At 42.0% G+C, this 22,401-nt stretch overlaps 1 protein-coding gene across 1 annotated transcript; it reads left to right on the top strand.

Moving 5' to 3' along the window:
• The first annotated feature begins 6,395 nt into the window (after window positions 1–6,395).
• tmem11 (transmembrane protein 11) lies at window positions 6,396–18,464 on the top strand. The gene is made up of 2 exons (XM_033041142.1): window positions 6,396–6,533; window positions 16,443–18,464. The coding sequence occupies exons 1-2, from the start codon at window positions 6,475–6,477 to the stop codon at window positions 16,957–16,959; spliced, it is 576 nt and encodes a 191-aa protein (XP_032897033.1). The 5' UTR covers window positions 6,396–6,474; the 3' UTR covers window positions 16,960–18,464.
• The last annotated feature ends 3,937 nt before the right edge of the window (window positions 18,465–22,401 follow it).

Genomic DNA, 22,401 nt, shown 5'->3' with positions numbered 1-22,401 from the left:
CTGAGTTTCTCCAGCATTTTTGTCTACCTTTTGTTCAGATGTATAATGTGAAAATTTGTTTGCACTAATTTCATGTATTCTCCTTGCCCTTTTTCCACCCAGCTGAGAACAGCTGACACTAGCCACTGTGCAATCTGTGCGTGTTTGCAACTATGAGTGGGGCTAAAGCCAAATGCTAAGAGTTACATTCATACAAAGTGTTTCTTTTGCACATTTCCCACCAAGGTGAGGCCGGGGGATTGTTCTCGAGTTTTTGTCCCCTTTCCATTACCTGCTGAGTTCCACCATTATCTGGCTGTGGCCTTAGACAATAGACAATAGGTGCAGGAGTAGGCCATTCGGCCCTTCGAGCCAGCACCGCCATTCAATGTGATCATGGCTGATCATCCCCAATCAGTACCCCGTTCCTGCCTTCTCCCCGTTCCGGCCTTGTCAGGAGAGGGCTTGTTGCTGGGACAAACCTTTCCAGATTAGCCAATGAAATATCGGGTATCATGCACAGTAAGATTGGGATATTTGGGATGAAACGAGCAATTGATTGATGTAGAGAATGAATGCTTCAATCCAGGGTGAAGCGACCCACAAAACTCCGATTTATTTTGAACACTCCTTTGAGACCCGTTAGCCCAATAGCTCTAACACCCTTTGGCACTGATTAATTTGAAAGCCTGGAGAACAATATTGCACATTACCGAAGTGGTCACAGTTCATTGTCTAACCATGTAGAACCTGCCAGCGTGTCCCAAACAACAGGTGAAGTTATGGGTGCAAAACATGAATTTCTAGCCCCTACCGGATTGATTTTGATTCATTGATGTCATTTAATTTATTGTATAATGTGACCCATTGTCAGTCTGTCTTGAGAGGTGATCTTGGGTTTAAAAACAAGGAATTTCCCACCTTCCCTGTCAGCTCGGAGATGTCTGCATGTCATGTACAGATGTAACTGCATGCAGAAGCATGTTATTTTCATATTGGCGCAGTGTATTTTAAACCTTGCCTCAAGGTGTCCATACGTGTGACTGAACACACTTTACAAGTAGGCTTAGAGAGCCTGTAACTATATGAAGTGATGGTGTGCATGGAAAATCACCCTCAAATATGAATATATGTTCCAGGGATAGAATTTAACAATGTGGTTTCTAAATTCTTTAAAAATGCACAACGAACAATGAATAATGTTGCTTGTTCAGAACTGTAATCACTGGTGAAATGAAGTTAACAAATCCTACCGCCACACGGCATCGCCCAACACCGTTGACATGGGGTGGGGGGGTGAATCAGGGACTGCAGAGGCTGGTTTACATAAAAAGACACAAAATGTTGGAGTAACTCAGCAGGTCAGGCACCATCTCTGGAGAACATAAATAGGTAGCGCATTGGGTCGGGACCCTTCATTGGACTGATTGTAGTGTGGGGTGAGGGGGTAGAGAAAGCTGGAAGAAGGGTCACGACCTGAAATATCACCTAGCTATGTTCTCCAGAGATGCTGCATGACCCGCTGAGTTACTCCTGCACTCTGTGCCTTTTTTGTGGTGAAACAACTAACAATTTAATTCACAACACAAAGCCTACTGTTGGGTTTATAATGTAAAGAAGGATTGTTGGGATTTTGTAATGTATTAGAATGTGGTTATCACTGCAATTGATAATTTTTAATACACGTTTTGATCCAGTCCCTTTTTTTGTTGCACAGATAGAGTCTAGCTTTTTGCCACTGGGCACCATATTCCGTAACTTGAAGCATGCCCTCTTTGTCGATGTTCAACCAGGTGGTAGCCTGACCTTTCAACTATTCCTCCTCAGTCCCTGCTTTCTAATCATGACGTGATCATTACAGCTTATTTAGCAGATTTCTGTGAAATCAAAAATCTCGTGCTTGTGGGGAAACCATTAATATAAAGCAAATACTGTCTGCCAATGTCCTGATCAGGTGCAAAGGAATCCAGTCTGGTTGGAAAATAAATATGTAGTTCCTTATGTTTCTGCCAATACTTCCAAACTGATAATGTGTCGGAAGGAACTGCAGATGCTGGTTTAAACCGAAGTTAGACACAAACAGCTGGAGTAACTCAGTGGAACATGACAGAAAGACATTTCACAGCTATGTGGGTTTTTTTTAGATTAGAGGGCATGCATTATTATATCGATAGCTAAAGTAACCACCCAGTGTCAAATACAAGAGTAAGATCAAGATGGAATATGTTACGCCCTGAAATATTACCAGTGTTTTAATTTCTGTTGCCAATATTTAAGTTTGCAAGACGTGTTGTTCATGCTACAATAATGTTTATCCAACTCAATGTGACCATAGTGTGTAAATTCTGACCCTGTTACTCGAAGGATTTTTTTGAAGTACGTTTCAAAATGCACTTTCTTGCTTTTAATTTTGCACGAGACGAAATTTTTTTTAAAATGCCAGATACTATTGTAACGTGTAATTATTGTGTCAATTTTTGTTTTGAAAGTGTATGTCTATTTAATGATTGTCTTGGAAAATGTTGTGCCTTCCACTTGTAATCAAACATTGTGTACTTAATAAAACATTTTGCAACTCATTAAAAACTTGAAATGTGTTTAAGTTTTTGTAATTGTCAAGTCGTTGAAGTTGTCCTTGCCCATGTACTTTTTTTTTGTACCTGAAAGTCCAATGCTACTTCAAGTCAAGCGTGTTTTATTGTCATATGTCCCAGATAGAACAATGACATTCTTATTTGCTGCAGCACAACAGAATATGTAAACATAGTGCACTAAACTATCATAAACAAGAGATCATACATACACACACAGAGATCATATACACACATCCACACATAGGTATACAGAAACAACAAACAAACTAGATTGATTATGCATGTCAACCAATCACATATAAGTTAGCATCACTAACCCCACCCCACTATAACATTTATATTAACACTTGCTTCCAGCACTGCTCAGTTTGAGCAGCAGTTGGGATGTTCGGACATCTAACCATCCTTTATGCTGTTAAAATGTATGTGTTGATTAAAGATGATTTTGGATCACATAGTGTGTCTGGGACTCTCTATATGGTGTCAGAAGTGGGATTCGAACCCATGCCTCCAGTCGGAGACCAGAAATTGAGTCTGGGGTCTGTCTACACAAACAATAATACTGCATTAATAACAATCTTCTTGCGTATTGCGTGCCTAGCCTAAAGTTACCGGGCAACTTGTTCTATTTGATCTTATTTGAATGTGCACGCCAGGTTGATTTCATTCATTGAAACAGGGCGGACCATGTGAAGGTTGCAATCTCCCTACCCCATTAATAACAATAATAGTATATGTAGTTCAGAACTGCTTTGAGGCTATAGGGAAGAAGCTGGAGCAGCTGCTGTTCCGTCATGTTAGTTTTTTTATTTACATACATTTCAGGAACACAATCATATTAAGTATAAGGCCATACTGAGTCTGTACACAAGAATCCCCTCCTCTGGGTAAAAGACGTGCAATTTATCTGATCTATCAAATAAACCAATGAGAGTCTGAATCGGTCAAGCTTGCGGTGGGTTTTTTTAAATGCACCTGCAGTCTTTGTTTTTCTTGCTTGAGATATTCACCCAGCTCTTTCAAATGACGTCGGTTGACATGTTACACTAAATCAGGTAAAAAGCAGTTTTTTTTTTAAAACGTGAACTGCCCTCATTTATCATCTTCAATTTGCATTCCTCCAGACAGATAAAGATTTAATTTCTAGCTTTCATTTCTGAAGCAACAAAAGTAATTGTCACCTGGACAAACTTTGTCTCAACTACATGGAATAAAAGAAGGTTTCGACCTGAAACGTCGCCTATTTCCTTCTCTCCATAGATGCTGCCTCACCCGCTGAGTTTCTACAGCATTTGTGTCTCCATATGAAAACAAATGCTTTTTTTTGCACTTTTCCAATTCTTAAATGAAAGGCGGTTGATCTGAAACGTTATCACTTTCCACAGATGCTACTTTATGACAGTTTCTATTTTAGGTTATTTTTATTGGGGGTTTTTTTTTAATCATTATCCAGGCGTCTGCAATTGTTTCCCCTTAACCAACATGGAATGTCTCACTGAGCAACGATAATATACCATAGTGGTCAGGTGTCCTTGCCTTGGACATTGTGCTGTGATTTGGAGTCAATGGGCCGCGCCTTGCATTATGGAAGCTGTAGTCCCCTGCCCGGTGCCGCCAATGCCACCCACTGTACATCAGACTACATTCCCCATGAGGCTTTGAAATAAAGTCGAGGTACCTGCCTCGGGCGTTGCATTCTGGGAATTGTAGTCCCCCATATCGGTGCCGTCCAGGTTATCTACCGGTAATGGGACTACATCGCCCATCAGGCTGTGCGACGGTGACGCACACGTTGCATTGTGGGAAGTGTGGCAAGGCAAGGCAACTTTATTTATATAGCACATTTCATACACGAGGCAGACTCAAAGTGCTTCACATAAAAACATGTCATACAATAAAATGAAATAATAAAATGAAATAAAATAGAAGAATTAAAAGAAAAGAAAAGCAAAATTAAAAATGCATTATAAAAAGTGTAAAAGTTAAAAGTGCAATGTAGTTAAGATTTAGCTGAAAGCTAAAGTAAACATAAAAGTTTTCAGTCTTGTTTTAAAAGTGGTCAAAGTTGAGGCAAGTCTTAAATCTTCAGGAAGTTTATTCCAGCTATTTGTTGCATAGTAACTAAATCCTGCTTTCCCATGTTTTGTATTTACTCTGGGAATCACTAACAGATTGGTTTCAGAAGATCTTAGCGGTCTAGAAGGCTTATATAGTGGAAGCATGTCAGTGATATACTTTGGTCCTAAACCATGTAGTGATTTATAGGTGAGCAGCAGGATTTTAAAATCAATTCTCTGACATACAGGGAGCCAATGTGAGGATTTAAGAATTGGTGTAATGTGTTCAAATGTTTTGGTCTTTGTTAGAACTCTAGCAACAGCGTTCTGAACAAGCTGTAGCTGCCTGACAGTTTTTTTCGGAAGACCTGCAAGGAGACAGTTACAATAATTTAGCCTACTAGTAATAAAGGCATGTACAAGTTTTTCTAAGTCCTGAGCTGACATGCGTCCTCTTAATCTTGCTACGTTTTTGAGGTGATAGTAGGCCAATTTTGTTACTGATTTGATGTGACTGTCGAAATGTAAATCTGAATCCATAATAACTCCAAGATTTCTGGCTTTGTTAGAAGTTTTCAGGGACAGAGAGTGAAGGTGTTGGGTTACTTTAAGCCTTTCTTTTTTAGCACCAAAAACAATTATCTCCGTTTTGTCCTTATTTAGTTGGAGGAAATTTTGGCACATCCAGTCTTTGACTTGCTCAATGCACTGGCACAGCAGATCTATGGGGCGATAGTCATTTGGTGATAGCGCTACATAGATTTGAGTGTCATCGGCATAGCAGTGGTGGTCAATATTATTATTTCGCATGATTTGCCCTAGTGGGAGCATGTAGATGTTGAATAAAGAGGGCCCTAAGATCGAACCTTGCGGGACTCCACACGTCACGTTGGTTGGTTCTGATACAAAGTCGCCAATGGAAACAAAATAGTTAATATCTTGTAGATATGACCTGAACCAACTTAAGACTGTGCCTGAAAGCCCCACCCATTTTTCCAATCTGTCCAAAAGTATTGAGTGATCAACAGTGTCGAATGCAGCACTGAGGTCTAATAGCATTAATATTGAAACTTTGCCAGAGTCTGTGTTAAGACGGATGTCGTTTACAACTTTAATAAGGGCGGTCTCGGTGCTATGAAGAGGTCGAAATCCTGACTGGAAGTTGTCGTAGCAGCCAGTTGGAGCCAGGAAGTGATTAAGTTGCTGGAGGACAACTTTCTCAATGATTTTACTTATGAAAGATAGGTTTGATATTGGTCTATAGTTGTTAATAATAGAGGCATCTAGGCTCCGCTTTTTTAAAAGAGGTTTAATAACTGCAGTTTTCAAGGCTTTTGGGAAATTGCCTGATTGAAGAGAGCTGTTAACTATTTCCAGTATGTCTATTGCTAGGCAGTCAAAAACATTCGTAAAGAAGTTGGTAGGTAAAGCATCAAGGCAGCAGGTGGATGGCCTTAGTTGTGCGCCGGTGACGCTGGCGTAGCATGGTGGGAGTTGTAGGCCCAATGTGAGCAGCCACAGACGCGTGACTACATCGCCCATCAGGCCGTGCGGCGGCGCCAGTGACGCAGTGTTGCAGTGACGTAGTGACGTAGTGACGCAGCCGCCAACGCCGCTGGCCGAATGGGAGACTGCATCGCCCATGAGGCCTTGCGGAGGCGCCAAGGACGTTGGCGGTGCATTGTGGGAGGTGTAGTCCCACCGCCCGTAGCCGCCAGCGCCCTCCACCGGGCAAGATACTACATCTCCCATGAGGCAGCGCGGCGGCGCCCGGCCCCGCGGGGGGGGGGGGGGGGGGGGGGAAGGGGAAGGAGGACGAGCGGAGAGAAAAATTCCTGCTCTGGATGCCCGGCAAGATGGCGGCTTGTGGTCGGAGGCGCGGAGTGGCGGGGATGAGGGAAAGGTCAGTGGGAGAGGCGGTCATTGTACACCGGACGGGTAGACGGAACTCGCCCATTCACCACCGCCGCCGCCGCTGCCGCCGCCGCCGGGCCCCATCCTCCACCTGCCCCCGGGCCCCATCCCCGCTTAAACCGACACCGCGGCCTCCGTCCCCCAGCCCAGCGGCCAGGCCCCTCGACCCCCCACTCACAGCCCCGCTCCCCCGGCCCTGGCTCCCCTTGTACCCCCCCCTCCACCCCCCCTCCTCTGGCTCCAACCCCCCGGCTCCAGCCCAAGGTGGCCTCCACCACCCACAGCCGCGGGGTTTAATATTGACCAGGCGCTAACTAAATGCAGGGTCGGTGGGCGAGGGCAGCGTCTCCCCCCCCCCCCCCCACACACACCAACCCCAGGGGATGAAGGTGAAGGGGGACAGGGCGTTATACAGTCAAACCCCTCATTCACCCCCTGTCAACACAACCCACCGTGCTCACAGCGAAAAGCCATTGTTCTTTATTTAAACTTTATTTCATTAAGAAAATATAAGCAAGGAATGCAACAGGAACAGTGTAAGTGTACGATACAGGAGTAGAATTGGGCCGTTCGGCCCGTCGAGGCCACTCCGCCATTCAATCATGGCTGATTTCTGATTCCTAATCCCATTCTCCTGCCTTCTCCCCATAACCCTTGACACCCGTTCTAATCAAGAATCTCTGCCTTAAAATCATCCACTGACTTGGCCTCCACAACCCACAATGAGTTCCGCAGATTCACCACCCGAAAGAAGTTCCTCCTCGCCTCCTTTCTAAAAGAGTGCCCTTTAATTCTGAGGCAATGACCTCTAGTCCCAGACTCTTCCACCAGTGGAAACATCCACTCTATGTCCTGTGTATCCACTCTATGCCTTTCATTTTCCAGTAAGTTTCAATGAGGTGTCCCCCCCCCCCCCCCCTTAACCTTCTAAACTCCAGTGAGTACAGGCCCAGTGCTGTCAAAAGCTCATCTTATGCTACCCCCCACCCCCCTCCATTCCTGGAATCATTCCAGAGCCAGCACATCCTTCCTCAGATATGCCCCCCCCCCCCCTTTACTATGTCTTCAGTAAATCAGCATCTGCTGTTCCTTGTTCCTACTTATTTTTATTGCTGTCTGGATGAGGGAGTGTAAGGAGAGACCCAAAATGTTGCAGTAACAGTGGGTCAGGCAGCATCTGTGGTGAAAAGGAAAGGTGACATTTTGGGTCGAGACCCTTCTTCAGACAGAAGTGGTTGGACAAACTTGGATTTCTCTGGAAGTTGAGGGGACATCTGGTCGAAGTATATAAAATAATGAGAGGCATAGATAGCGTAGACAGTCAGAACTTTATCCCAGGGTGGAAATGTCACACTAGACTAGAGGGCATAGCTTTCAGGTGAGAGGGGCAAAGTTTAAAGAAGATGTGCAGGGCAAGTTTTTTACACTGTGGTTGGTGCGTGCCTGGAACATGCTGCCCAGGGCTGTGGTGGTGGAGATAACCGTAGTAGTGTTTAAGAACCATTTTGACAGGCACGTGGATATGCTGGGAATGGAAGGATATGGGTGACGCACAGGCAGAAGAGATTCCTTTAATTTGGCACCATGTTCAGCATGGACATTGTGGGCCGAAGGGCCTATTCCTGTGCTTTATTCTATTTTCTTAATTCTGGATGTTAAATTTCTCTTGGTGGCCACTGATCAATGCACTGAATCTACCATTCTGCACCACCTCAAGGTTTTGGGTAGGTCTCAATATTTTTCTCCCTAACCCTTATTTTTTTAAGGGTCTGCTCACGTTTGATATAACAATTAGATTTTTCCTTCGTTGTCTGGTAAGAATTAAAGTTAATCCAAAAAAAAATAAGCAACAGTTTTTGCAAACGCTTCACCTTTTTTTCTGTTTTTAAACGGCAGTTGGATTATAAATTTCCATCTACGGAATACGGAAGACTAATTTTATTTCCATTTGATTCTTCTTGAAGGCCTCGGCTATCGCTACATATGCCATCAGTTGAGTGCTGTGTATATTTGTATGTTAAAAGGTTGGTGTGTAGGTAAACCTATCAATAAGACAAAAATAGGCCCAACATCAAATACTTACTATGCTGAACAGAACGGTCTATTTATAGGTAGATAAAAATGCTGGAGAAACTCAGCATCTATGGAGCGAAGGAAATAGGCAACGTTTCGGGTCGAAACCCTTCTTCAGACTGATGACATGGTCTATTTCTTCAGACATGGTCTATTTATACTCTGGATGCATAAACAATGGATAAGATGATATCTTATTTGTATTGATTGTTAGGTCAACGGTATTTGCAAAACAATATTTTGTGTTCACTTCAGCTTAATCCATTGAAGACAGTGAAAGCAGTAAAGTTACTTAGAAATAACGATTCTGAAGAAGGGTCTCGACCCAAAACGTCTCCTATTTCCTTCGCTCCATAGATGCTGCCTCACCCGCTGAGTTTCTCCAGCATTTTTGTCTTCCTTTGCAATAACGATTGGTATGAGGCATGTGAATGGACAGAATTAGCACAACTAGTTGGTGCTAAAGTGGGATGAATTAAATTTCAATCCCCAACAAAAGTAAAACACGCACGCATCAGATGTTAATGTTACCCACTCTTTAAAAATTTGTTATGTGGTGTCAGGCAGTTCATTGCATCGCCTAAGAATAGACAAGAAGGTGTTTCCGATCTCTGGCATTTTTATTGCCTGTCCATTTTTAGTACATGTATATCTGAAAATAAACTGTGGGGAAAAGTTTACAAGTTTTTGATCATAAAAGTCAACTCATAAAATCTGCAGCTTTGTTGATACAGTTGAGAAGAATCAAATTTAAGTAAGTTAAATTTTCCACGTTCCATGGATGGAAATTTATAATCCAACTGACAGAAAGGGAAAAGTCTTTGCACAGCACTGTTACTAAAAAACATCGGAAGAAGGGTCTCGATCCGAAACGTCACCTTTTCCTTCGCTCCATAGATGCTGCCTCACCCTGAGTTTCTCCAGCATTTTTATCTACCTTCAAAACATCTGAATGTACCTTGCAGTTAATGAGCTGCTACATTTATGTGATTTATATTTGGGATTATTATTTTCTTTAATGTGTTCCAGTCATGATTTAGGTTTAGGACACCCCAAAGTAGTTCACATTCTGCATTACATTTTGAAATATAATGACTATAGTAAGGAAAAGAACGGGCAATTTGTGAAGAACACCTCCACAAGTAATCACGCTATAAAGTACATGCAATTGTTTCTGATCCGTGACAAATTAGATAGTTCAAATATTTCAACAACACTTCCAATGTGAAAATTAACATTCTATTATTCCCAGTGTTTTTCCTATTTCCCAACGTTATTGGCCGAGGGAGACCAGTGGGAATGTCCGTGCTGTTTGACATCCTGTCACCTAATCTTGAGCATCCACCTGAGACAGGAGATGGTGTAGTGACAGATTTTTATATCGTTTCAAGGATTAGTTCTTTAGTCACTAATTGAAGACCGGGATCAGAAGATAATCGATACAATAGACAATAGGTGCAGGAGTAGGCCATTCGGCCCTTCGAGCCAGCACCGCCATTCAATGTGATCATGGCTGATCATCCCCAATCAGTACCCCGTTCCTGCCTTCTCCCCATATCCCCTGACTCCGCTATCTTTAAGAGCCCTATCTAGCTCTCTCTTGAAAGCATCCAGAGAACCGGCCTCCACCGCCCTCTGAGGCAGAGAATTCCACAGACTCACCACTCTCTGTGAGAAAAAGTGTTTCCTCGTCTCCGTTCTAAATGGTTTACTCCTTATTCTTAAACTGTGGCCCCTGGTTCTGGACTCCCCCAACATCGGGAACATGTTTCCTGCCTCTATCGTGTCCAAGCCCTTAACAATCTTATATGTTTCAATGAGATTCAGAGCGTACAAGCCCAGCTGCTCCATTCTCTCAGCATACGACAGTCCCGCCATCCCGGGAATTAACCTTGTTACGCACCCACGAGTTCTCCACGAGACATTCAAAGCCGTCAAAAGATAAATCTTCCAAACACAGTCTCTTGATTAATGGTTTATTTATAGTAGTAGTAAAAACAGTAAGATATTCATCCAAACTTCTACTTGTATAAGTACATTTTAATCTTACTCGTGCATGGTCGAAAGCTGTGACCTCTCCCCCATGCTTCTTTAAACTAAACTAACTACTAGGGAGTCTGCGCAAGAATCCCAGCCGCAAACACGTCTCAGACTACGTACAAATTCCACCCACATAATTACAGGCAGATAAAATTTAACGGTAACTGGTTATAGTTATAACATACTGAGTTAAGCTAAATCGCTTCTACAGGTGGTTCATCTGAACAGAAGGCTAATGTTCCCATTGCAAGTCCTGTTCAAATAACGTGCACTATCTCATTGGTGTGTATTTCCGAACCATGACATCCAGATCTCACACTGAATATGAAAGAAGGAACTGCAGAATCCAATGATTGACCACAAAAAACTGGAGTAACTCAGCGGGAATGGCAGCATCTCTGGAGAGAAAGAATGGGTGATGTTTCGGGTCGAGTAGAAGGGTCTCGACCCGAAACGTCGGCCATTCCTTCTCTCCAGAGATGTTGCCCGTCCCGCTGAGTTACTCCAGCTTTTTGTGTCTATTTTCACACTAAATAGCTTGGGCCGTAAACATTTGTGGAAAAACTGATGTAATATTTTGAACATTGCCCTCAAGCTCCAAAGTGTCTAGTGTAGACAATCTTGCACCATCTTGCGTTCCCGAGCTTTACACCCTTTGATGAAGTATCAGGTATTTTATTATATCTGTTGTCATGAAAGATCCTCAACCTGAAGCACTAATTCTGTCTTCTATCCACAGATATTGCCTCATCTGCTGAGTACTTCCAGCATTTTCTTTTCTTTTATCAATTCGGCTGAATTGTTGTTCTTCTTAGATTTGCTTCTTTTAAGAATAAGGGGTAAACCATTTAGAACGGAGACGAGGAAACACTTTTTCTCACGGAGGGCGGTGGAGGCCGGTTCTCTGGATACTTTCAAGAGAGAGCTAGATATGGCTCTTTTTTTAACCTTTTTCTCTGGTTTGTATGGAAACTTATTATCTATTTTATGTAAAGCACTTTGGTGTCAATGCGAGTTGACTTAAAACGTGCTATATAAATAAAACTTACTTACTTACTTAAAGATAGCGGAGTCGGGGGATATGGGAAGAAGGTAGGAACAAGGTACCGATTGGGGATGATCAGCCCTGATCACATTGAATGGCGGTGTTGGCTCAAAGGGCCGAATGGCCTACTCCTGCTCCTATTGGGGGGGGGGGGGAAACCCTAGTAAATTGGCTGATAAAATATTTGGTTAGTATTCACTATTTCCTAAACTGTAATATTTCCAGGCAAGTCTGCTTTATCTCTATATAGATAGTTAAAGATGTGTATGTATATATAGAACTTTATCTATAATGTTAGTCTTTAAAGTCTAACGTTATAGATAAAGTTGTATATATCTTGGCTTCTCCAGTTCAAGTGACAATGATGTGTTAGTTGTTATTTCCTTTGCACAAACTTGCAACCACTCGACTCTGTTTATAGTTAGCGTCCTGATCAATGGAATGGAATCTTGGCTCACAAGCCCCTTGCTTTACCCTCTCCCCGCCTTATGGCTGCATTGTCACCACTCATTCGTCTGTGTTCCAGACCCATTTACACTTCCGTGACTACACCTTCAATGTTAATAATTAACACCATGAATTATTTCTTTTAGAGATGATTTGGTAAACATTTTTTTTCCAACTGGGAACTCCTAAGGTCATAGATAGACACAAAATGCAGGGGAAACATAGCGGGACAGGCAGCATCTCTGGAGAGAAGGAATGGGTGACGTTCGGGTCGAGATCCTCCTTCAGACTCCAGCATTTTGCGTCTACATTCGAATTAAACCAGCATCTGCAGTTCTTTCCGACACATCCTAAGGCCATGCACTGTTAACTTGCCGTTCACGTTTATCAGCTTAAAACTGGCAAACAGCCGGTTTGTCAAGTCTTTTGGCATTGATATGATAGTGTTCTGCTTATCAGCATATTAGTCCTTTACATACATTTATGCATCAGTTATGCTTCATATCCACATGCCAGCAGTACTGCAGTCTCTAGGACATGCAATTTCCTGAAAAATGCAAGACAACATGTTGGCTTCATATGTTCCAAAGAATGTCTGACGAAGGGTCTCGACCCGAAACGTCACCCATTCCTTCTATCCAGAGATGCTTCCTGTCCAGCATTTGTGTCTATCTAAACCAGCATCTGCAGCTCTTTCCTACACATAAAAACAAATACTCAGATTTAAGCAAGCTTTGCTTTCAAATGAGTTGAATATATTATATCAGATGAATTCAAACTGTGTAGGTTTTTGTGTCTATCTTCAGTGTAAACCAGCATCTGCAGTTCCTTCCTACACATTTTCTAATTCTATCTAGTTTTTTTATTGTTCCAGTCTGTTTCTATGCATTGATGTTAAGCAAAGAATTTTATGGCAACTATTCTTGCTGATAGTTAATCAGTAAAAAAAATGTCTCTTCACCTGGTGTTTGAAGTACTTTGTGTGAGCTTGTGAACACAGACTTTTGAAATCTTAAATGCTGTACCACAACAGTTTGAATGCATCTGATATAATATATTCAATTGATTTGAAAGCAATGCTTGCTTAATTTATATACCTGAGCCTATTAATGTTTATGTGTAGGAATGAACTGCAGATAGACACAAAATGCTGGAGTAACTCAGTGGAACAGGCAGCATCTCTGGTGAGAAGGAATGGGTGACGTTTCGGGTCGAGACCCTTTTTCAGAATATTAGTTTTTATTACTGATTGCCGAACTTCTGTACACTTTAAGTCCAAATACATTCTTGCCCTTTTAATAAGGGCAAGAATGCATATGCACTAAGTCTGTTCAGGGCATGACATTACCTGATTTAACATCTTCTAGCCAATTAGTCTTTCCAGTGGAAGCCATGATATACATAATCTTAGCAATGCCCTCCCTAATGTGCATAACATGCCTTGAATGCTATGTGCATATTTCCCTACTCTGTTAGATGTGCCATTGAAATGTCGTAGTTGTATGTTGAGGGAAAGTGTTATTCTTGCTTTGTGACCAAATGTTTCAGTCTTGCCAATGCCAAGTTTGGGATTGACAATAGACAATAGGTGCAGGAGTAGGACATTTGGCCCTTCGAGCCAGCACTGCCATTCAATGTGATCATGGCTGATCATCCCCAATCAGTACCCCCGTTCCTGCCTTCTCCCCATATCCCCTGACTCCGCTATTTTTAAGAGCCCTAGCTAGCTCTCTCTTGAAAGCATCCAGAGAACCAGCCTCCACCGCCCTCTGAGGCAGAGAATTCCACAGACTCACCACTCTCTTTGTGAAAAAGTGTTTCCTTATCTCCGTTCTAAATGGCTTACTCCTTATTCTTAAACGGTGGCCCCTGGTTTTGGACTCTCCCAACATCGGGAGCATGTTTCCTGCCTCTAGTGTGTCCAAGCCCTTAACAATCTTATATGTTTCAATGAGATCCCCTTACATCCTTCTAAATTCCAGAGTATACAAGCCCAGCCGCTCCATTCTCTTGGAAGAGTTATGATTTCTGTTTTATTTATGGAGTATTTGCAGTTTGATAAATAGCAATGTGGGTATTTAGTACTTTCATTTCTAAATGTGCACTCCATTCACCTACTCTGCTTCTTGGAACTCTTTCTTCATGAATAAACTTTACGCTTCGTGGTGTCACAACCAGAGGCATGGAGGGATTTGTAGGACTTGGAGGGAATAGTTTCAGTTTTTCTAGAAGTCGGGGGAGGTTCTGTGTTATATGACTGTCTGATAACCAAATACTCATGGAGTCTAGTGTCATTAGAAGCATTTATCTTGAATCCCATTTAATATTTTCTTTACTCACTCACTCACTACTTGCACCTTCCACCAGTCTATCACTCTTTCACCTTTTTGTATTAAATTCACAGTAGCTCAAGCTCACCAGCTCCTCCACATTGTGGAAGTGTTTCTATAAGGCAGCAAGGACGTGGTTAGAAAATTCAGAAGGTGAAGTGTCAGATGTAGTTACAGAAATCAAATGGTATTTTGAAGATAGACACAAAACGCTGGAGTAACTCAGCGGGACAGGCAGCATCTCTGGAGAGAAGGAATGGGTGACATTTTGGGTATTTTAATGTGTTTCAATTTGATCATTGAATTGAAAGTTGATTGAAGGGACAGAATTGTGTATCAGTGTTTTAATTGTCTAATTCCGGACCAGTATTCCATCTTGTGATGATTCTGTGGTAGACTCTTTATGGATCTCAGATGGAATCGTCTGATCAACAGGTCACCATTTTATTGCAGAGTTAACTAGCGACACAAGACAAGCGGGATAAGTGTGCCATAAAAAGTTTCATCATTACGGTTATGTACTGGCAATTGTGTGATCTGGGCACTTAATTCTCTGCAGAAAGGCACGCTTTCTGGAAGTCATTAGTGTATTAATGACATTCTAAACTGTCTATAACCATATAACAATTACAGCACGGAAACAGGCCATCTCGGCCCTACAAGTCCGTGCCGAACAACTTTTTTTCCCTTAGTCCCACCTGCCTGCACTCATACCATAACCCTCCATTCCCTTCTCATCCATATGCCTATCCAATTTATTTTTAAATGATACCAACGAACCTGCCGCCACCACTTCCACTGGAAGCTCATTCCACACCGCTACCACTCTCTGAGTAAAGAAGTTCCCCCTCATGTTACCCCTAAACTTCTGTCCCTTAATTCTGAAGTCATGTCCTCTTGTTTGAATCTTCCCTATTCTCAAAGGGAAAAGCTTGATCACATCAACTCTGTCTATCCCTCTCATCATTTTAAAGACCTCTATCAAGTCCCCCCTTAACCTTCTGCGCTACAGAGAATAAAGACCTAACTTATTCAACCTATCTCTGTAACTTAGTCTATAGTCAGTGAAGCTCCTTAATGTGTGAGTAGAAATGACAATTGGAAAGTAGAATTCTTCTACAGCTGTTTGTGGAACCATGTTGTAATTTAACTGATGTGTTTCAGAAATGAGAGCATTTGGTGCTGTTCCTGAAGCACAGCAGTTCAATTATAACACAGTCCCACAGCAGTAGAGCATTGGCCAGATCTTATTTCTCATTGATTTGAATTGTTTTACCTCAAGCTAAAAGGAACTAAACACAAGGTGTGAGGTGAACTGATATAACCACAATGAATCCATCCTACCTTGGTCAGTCTGAAAGGTTAGGTTTATCGAGCAACAGTGAAAAGCTTTGTTTTGCATGCTATCCAAACAGATCTGTTGTACCATCCTTAAATACAATCAAGTCAAACTCGTACAGTAGATGGAACAAAGGGAATGATGCAGAGTGCCGAATATAGTTCTCAGCATTGTAGCGCATCAGTTCCATAGACTATATCCATTGTTCACTGTGGGGTAGAGGTGAATCAGGACAGTAGCCTATCTTAGCCGTTCAGAAGCCTGATGACAGTTCTCAGCAAGAGGGGAAGAAGCTGTTCCTGAATCTGGTGGTGCGCGCTTTCAAACTTCTGTACTATCACAGGAGTGGGGAGAAGAAAGAATGAGCGGGTCTTTGATGATGGATAGACATGTGATTGGTATGTAGTTCATTGTCTCTACAAGTTTTTGATTATGTTGGCTGCTTTTCCGAGCCAGCCTAAAGTGTAGAGTACATGGTACCAGGTTGGAAGTGAAGATACTATAGCAGATAAATCATTCCGTTTCATTTCAGTTAAGGGCCTTGAAAGTTGTGGATCCCAGAGTGCCCAACCTCACACGGCTCCCTAACCTGGTTCTGTTGCTTTTCCTTTCTGTGTTCTGCAGGGTGCCACTAAACACTACAGACTGCTACATTGTCCGGGAGATTTACAACGGAGAGAATGCACAGGAGCAGTTTGAGTACGAGCTGGAGCAGGCCCTGGAGACCCAGTACAAGTATATCATCATCGAGCCGACCCGCATTGGAGACGAGACCGCGCGCTGGATCACAGTGGGGAATTGCTTGCACAAAACGTCCGTCATCGCCGGCTCTGTCTGCCTGTTAACCCCAATAGCACTGGGTTCAGAATACACCCGCTACGTGGCCCTGCCCATCGGCGCCATCAGCGTGGCCTGCGCAGCGCTCTACGGCATCTCTTGGCAATTCGACCCCTGTTGCAAGTACCAAGTGGAATATGACACGTGCAAACTCTCCCTGCTACCCCTGAATACTCTTACCTCATCCACGCCCGTGGTTCTGGTTAGGAAAGATGATATTTACAGGAAAAGACTCCATAACACAATAGCATTGGCCGCCTTGATGTACTGTGTTAAGAAAATCTGTGAGATTTGTGCAGTATGATTGGGACAAGTTGCATACTGTTACCTATGACGTTGTTTTCAGTGGAGACCACAGGAGCAAGGTCTCCAGTAGATTTTCACAAGTATCTCCCCACGTGAACTGAAACCTCCAGTCCACGTGATAGTTCTTGCCCACCCCATCGATTTTGATCCTCTGTAACAAAAAAAAAACAGTATATACTTGACATTTGTATAAGAAATCCAATTTATGCAAAACTACTGATGTATTTCAGGTGATGAGCAGGCTGCTGATCTTCTCGATTACTTTCATACTCCACACATTTCCAAAACAAAAGTAGACATTATCTAGCTAGCATGAAGTATTTTGAGTTGTTTTGCGGCACAGAATTCCCAGACGGGTCCTAATTTGCCAGTTCCGAGTCGAATGTTCATATTTAAATCCTTTTAGTTGTGGCTTTTTACCACGTGTTTCAGGAACTTTACTGGGATTGTAGAGTATGATCTTCACTTATCATCCCTTGGCTGTAGCACTAGGTGGTTAATCTGACCTGGCTACAGTTTAATTTGTTGAAGGAAAGGCAAGCAGGTCACCGGAAACTGCAATCGAAGGGGCATTGTGACAACTTGCAAATCCGCAGTGACTGGGCTGCTGTGAATTTACCTGTCGTTTGCCTTTCTAAATAAATGAGTCATTGCCATACAATCAGCTGTGTGTGTAGCGAAAATAGGTCGTCAGGAAACCCCGAAACATTTGTAAATGGGATCTTCATTTGGCCATGTTCATTCTGTATTTATTTTTTTTGGAGATGATGATCCTTGCTTTCTTTCCAAATAAAATTCCGTGTAGCAGCCGCTGTTCCCAGTCTCCGGTAGAGATGGCATTAGAGTCTGATAAAACAATCCATATTTGGCATGACGTGTTGTTTGAGTTCCAAATTGTAACCAAGGAAGGTTTTGAAGTTGAAAGTTTGTGTGTAGTGCACATCACCTTTACTAGTTCTCCTGCATACAAGTTGTGTTGTAATGGACAGACTTCTTTTTGTTAAATATGGCAATAAAAGGGAACATTTTGGATACAATTACGTTTTTGCCAAAATTCCTAATTTTCGCCGCTGGCGCTATTTCCAGCCTGACTCATTGGTCAGTATTTACTGCATGTTTTGAGTATTTTTATTTTCAATCCTCGTGGTATTATCACGTGGGGGAAGCAACATAGAATTATTAAAGATACAATTGGGAGGATTACAGAGGTCTCTGAGTGGTTTCAGGATGTACTAATGCTTTAGGGTTACAATGCAACTAAAATAAATTCACACTTATTTTCCTTGGCTTGCATTGTGGACAAGATGCGGTGGTGAATTTTGTGTGTGTTGGGCGGGGCAAAGAGTGTGTTTGTGAACCCTACACACTTCAGGCATAAAGATGTTGGGAATGTTATTGCAAATTATATTTTAAGAAAGGGTAAACATTTTTGAAAACTTTCTAGATAACCTGTATATCTTGGACATTCTTAGACAATCCAATAAAGACTGAGAATAAATCGTGCTGGAAGTGATGAATGGTGTGTAAGTGACGTCGTTAACATTCTGCTGGAGGTGAGGTTTGTGCTGGATATTGCGGAGCTGGCGTGAATCACTAACTTGACCTATTTAGATGCCTGTGAATATATGGAAGATGGTTCCTTTCACCTCTGTGTTGCAGTGAGCTCACCTCCGCTCAGGAATGCATTGGTCTATGCTAAGCAGACACTTTCAATGTGTGCTCAGTGTCCTGATGAATTACTCAATTTTCCTAACACTTGTGTCAAATTCAATGCAGCAGATCATTTTAACATGTCAAGTTTGAAGAGACATGTTTTACAACAGTGGAATGCACCTTCGTGTACCTTTGGAGTTTCCATTACAATCACTATTAACCGAGAGAGAAAGACACACACACTCACTCACTTGCCACAAACACACTCACATGTCACATACACATTCTCCACACACACACACGCGCACACACCACACTCACTTGCCACACACACTCACTTGCCACAAACACACTCACATGTCACATACACATTCTCCACACACACACGCACACACACCACACTCACTTGCCACACACACACTCAATGGCCACAAACACACTCACATGTCACACACACATTCTCCACACACACGCGCGCAGGTGACACCCACACACAATCCACTCACACTCACAGCCACGTTCTTCACTGCAATACAAACTAATTTCAGCCAACTAATTTACTGCAGTTTTGATCAAATGACTACTCTTCAAACACAAGCTCTGCAAAGTTGGATTCTATGATGTTTTCTTTTATATTTTTCACTTTTACTTTTAATCTCTGTCGGCATGGTGACGCAGTGGTGGAGTTGCTGCCTTACATCTGCTGGGTTCGATCCTGACTACTGGTGCTGTCTGTATGGAGCTTATATGTTCTCCCCGTGATCTGCATTGATCATTTGTCCCTGTTGTGTGCAGGATACTGTCCGTGTGTTGTTGGTCGGCGCCGACTCGGTGGAACGAAGGGTCTGTTTCCGCGTTGTATCTCAACTACAAAACTAAACTAAACTCTGCCCAGTTCAAAAAAATCTTACTTGTTGCATGTTAAAACGATGCAATCTCTCCAGAGCAAAGAGAAGGAATATGTTCCCATCTCCCTCCACCTCCCTCTCTATTTGTTTTTGCACTTTCAATTCTTTGTTGCTTTCCACATGCTTAGTCAGGCACAGACAGCAGGATATTAGACATCCGTGAGGAATGCACATGGTGTTCAGAGGATGCTAATAGGTTTTTAAGTGTGATCTAATTGTTAGCAGTGTATCCTCAAAAACATAGTGCAGTTATTATGTTGTAAAATTGTAAAATGTTGTATTTTAATATTGAAATTAGATGTAGAATACTCAAAGTGGTGCAGCGGCAGACACTCGGGTTCGATCCTGACCTTTTCTGAACTAAACAAGCTACAAAACAAAGGGCCACATGCAGCTTGAGAACTACAACCTAACTATCACTGTTTCTGTAGCAATAGACAGGTAATTCCTTTTCAAAGAGACCTTGGCTTACCCTGTGCAACAGCACTGTCATAACAACCCTGGGACAAGAATATTCAACTCCCTGTTTCCACCATCTCTGCAGCTTCCCAATGACATTTACTCTGTTGTATGATTCAAAACAATAATTTACTCTTCCCAGCAACAACAGCTCTTTATATAAAGCTCGGGGAAATAATTTATGCATTACTTTGAAGATAGGCACAAAATACTGGAGTAACTCAGCGAGACAGGAGGCATCTCTGGAGAGAAAGAATGGGTGACGTTTCGGGACTACACACTTATGCTTTGTTTTAAGGACAATGTCACCATTTTGAGCTACAGCACAAAGTAAAGTGACAGATTAAACAGCTGTATACCATTCATAGTAAATTCAGACAACGCTGAAAGTTTTCAGCAGGTCAGGTTGCATCTGTGGAAAGACAAGCCTTGTAATGTTTTAGATCTGAAATGCTCGCTCTGTTTTTCTTTCCACCGATGCTGCCTGACCTGCCGAGTGTTTCCAGCATTGTTTATTTTTAATTTGGGTTTCCAGCAGCTATAGATTAATTAATTAATTAATTTTCTTCCCAATTAATTCTCTATTTTTCTCACCCCCCCAGCTAACTTGCTCACCCAACCAGTATTTTTATAAAGTGTTTACGAAGGAACTGCAGATGCTGGAAAATCGAAGGTACACAAAAATGCTGGAGAAACTCAGCGGGTGCAGCAAGATCTATGGAGCGAAGGAAATGGGTAACGTTTCGGGCCGAAACCCTTGGGTTTCGGCCCGAAACGTTGCCCGTTTCCTTCGCTCCATAGATGCTGCTGCACCCGCTGAGTTTCTCCAGCATTTTTGTGTACCCAGTATTATTATAACCTCATTCAAGATTAATGTAATCAACTTTTTGTTTTATGTAATAAACAGGAAAGTGTGTATTCATTGTAAGCCTACAGAAGGAGTATTGATCAGCTGCCATCAGAGAATTCTATATTTTACATGTAAGTTTAAGTGTAGGAGTTACATAGTTTATATCTGAGGTATAGGTCAAGGATGCTGTGTATTAACAGCCCTTTCCTGTTTTAAAACATTGCCCATAAATATTTCCACATACAAGATAATTTTTTTGGAAACATTTCTATTTGACAATAAAATTCTGTTTTTGATCCAGTTGCTCATTCAGTGTCCAGTCTCGACCCGATACATCACCTATTCCTTTTCTCCAGAGATGCTGCCTGACCCGCTGAGTTACTCCAGCGTCTGGAGTTCCTTCCTACTTCAGCACTTGTTTTTTTTAGGTTTCTCAGCTGTTTTACAAAATGACATATATGTAAACTATGACAAATTAACTGGGAAAGGAGGAATCAAATGTATTAATACAAGCACATGGCATCCCGACTAGCACACTCTGGTTTTCTAATGTGTCTGTTTTCACAACTGCCCGACTGACTAAGCAGAAACTATCCACAAAGGATCTAATCTAACCACATCAGCGTTCACTGAGTAAGCTAAAGCCTTCTTAAAATGCTTGACAATAGACCTTTTGTTCGGGATACTGAAGCCTATTTTTTATCATCATTGCTGATACAGGATGGAATTTGTTGTTAAATAAATCCGCTTCTGGTTGTAGAGATGTTTACAAAATAACACATCAAAGCTACGTCCCTTTATCACTTAGCCTTGCACTTTAATATTCCAACATCAGTACTTTGAATACTGTAAAAAGTTTCACTTTCCACACGAGAATTTTTTTTAATTCTCTCTATTGCCTGGCAATGGGATTGCAGAGAATGGCATGACAAATTTGTAACTAGTGATTTTGAATGGTTCAGAGAAATCTGTGCAATCTTAACTTACTGTATAATTGAGATCCAGCATGGAAACAGGCTCTTCGGCCCAGAGTCCAAACTGACCAGCGATCACCCATTCACGGCAGTTCCGTTATCCCACTTCTCCACATCTATTCCCCACACACTAGGGGCAATTAACAGAGGCCAATTAACCTAAAAAACACACAGCACCTGGAGGAAACCCACACAGTCACAGGGAGAAGTTATACAAGTGTAGATTTCTGTAAGTATTGGCCAGTTCTTCCAATGATACAACCACATATGTGCATCAATTTAGCGATAAATTCCAGGATCAGTAACAGTTAAATCCAGAAAAAGTGCAGGTTAAATCCTTGCGTGTGTGTTGTCTACATCTGTTATTGGAGCCAGTGCTAAACTTTACTTGGACACTCTTTCATGCAACTTTTTCTTTCTGCAATTCTGAAACCTTAGAACCCATTAAGTGCTTAATACATTGTAATTCAATTCCTTCCACCATAATTATACATTTGAATGCATAAGTTAATTTGTGTTCAGTGATAAAGGAATTTTATACAAATGCCTGATTATTAATGTAATTTTATTGTAAAATATTAACAATTGCCCAGATC

This window comes from Amblyraja radiata, chromosome 22 (genome assembly GCF_010909765.2).
Source record: "Amblyraja radiata isolate CabotCenter1 chromosome 22, sAmbRad1.1.pri, whole genome shotgun sequence".
Classification (NCBI taxonomy): domain Eukaryota; kingdom Metazoa; phylum Chordata; class Chondrichthyes; order Rajiformes; family Rajidae; genus Amblyraja; species Amblyraja radiata.
Note: the sequence above shows the minus strand (reverse complement) of the source record. Positions and strands in the feature narration are given on the sequence as shown.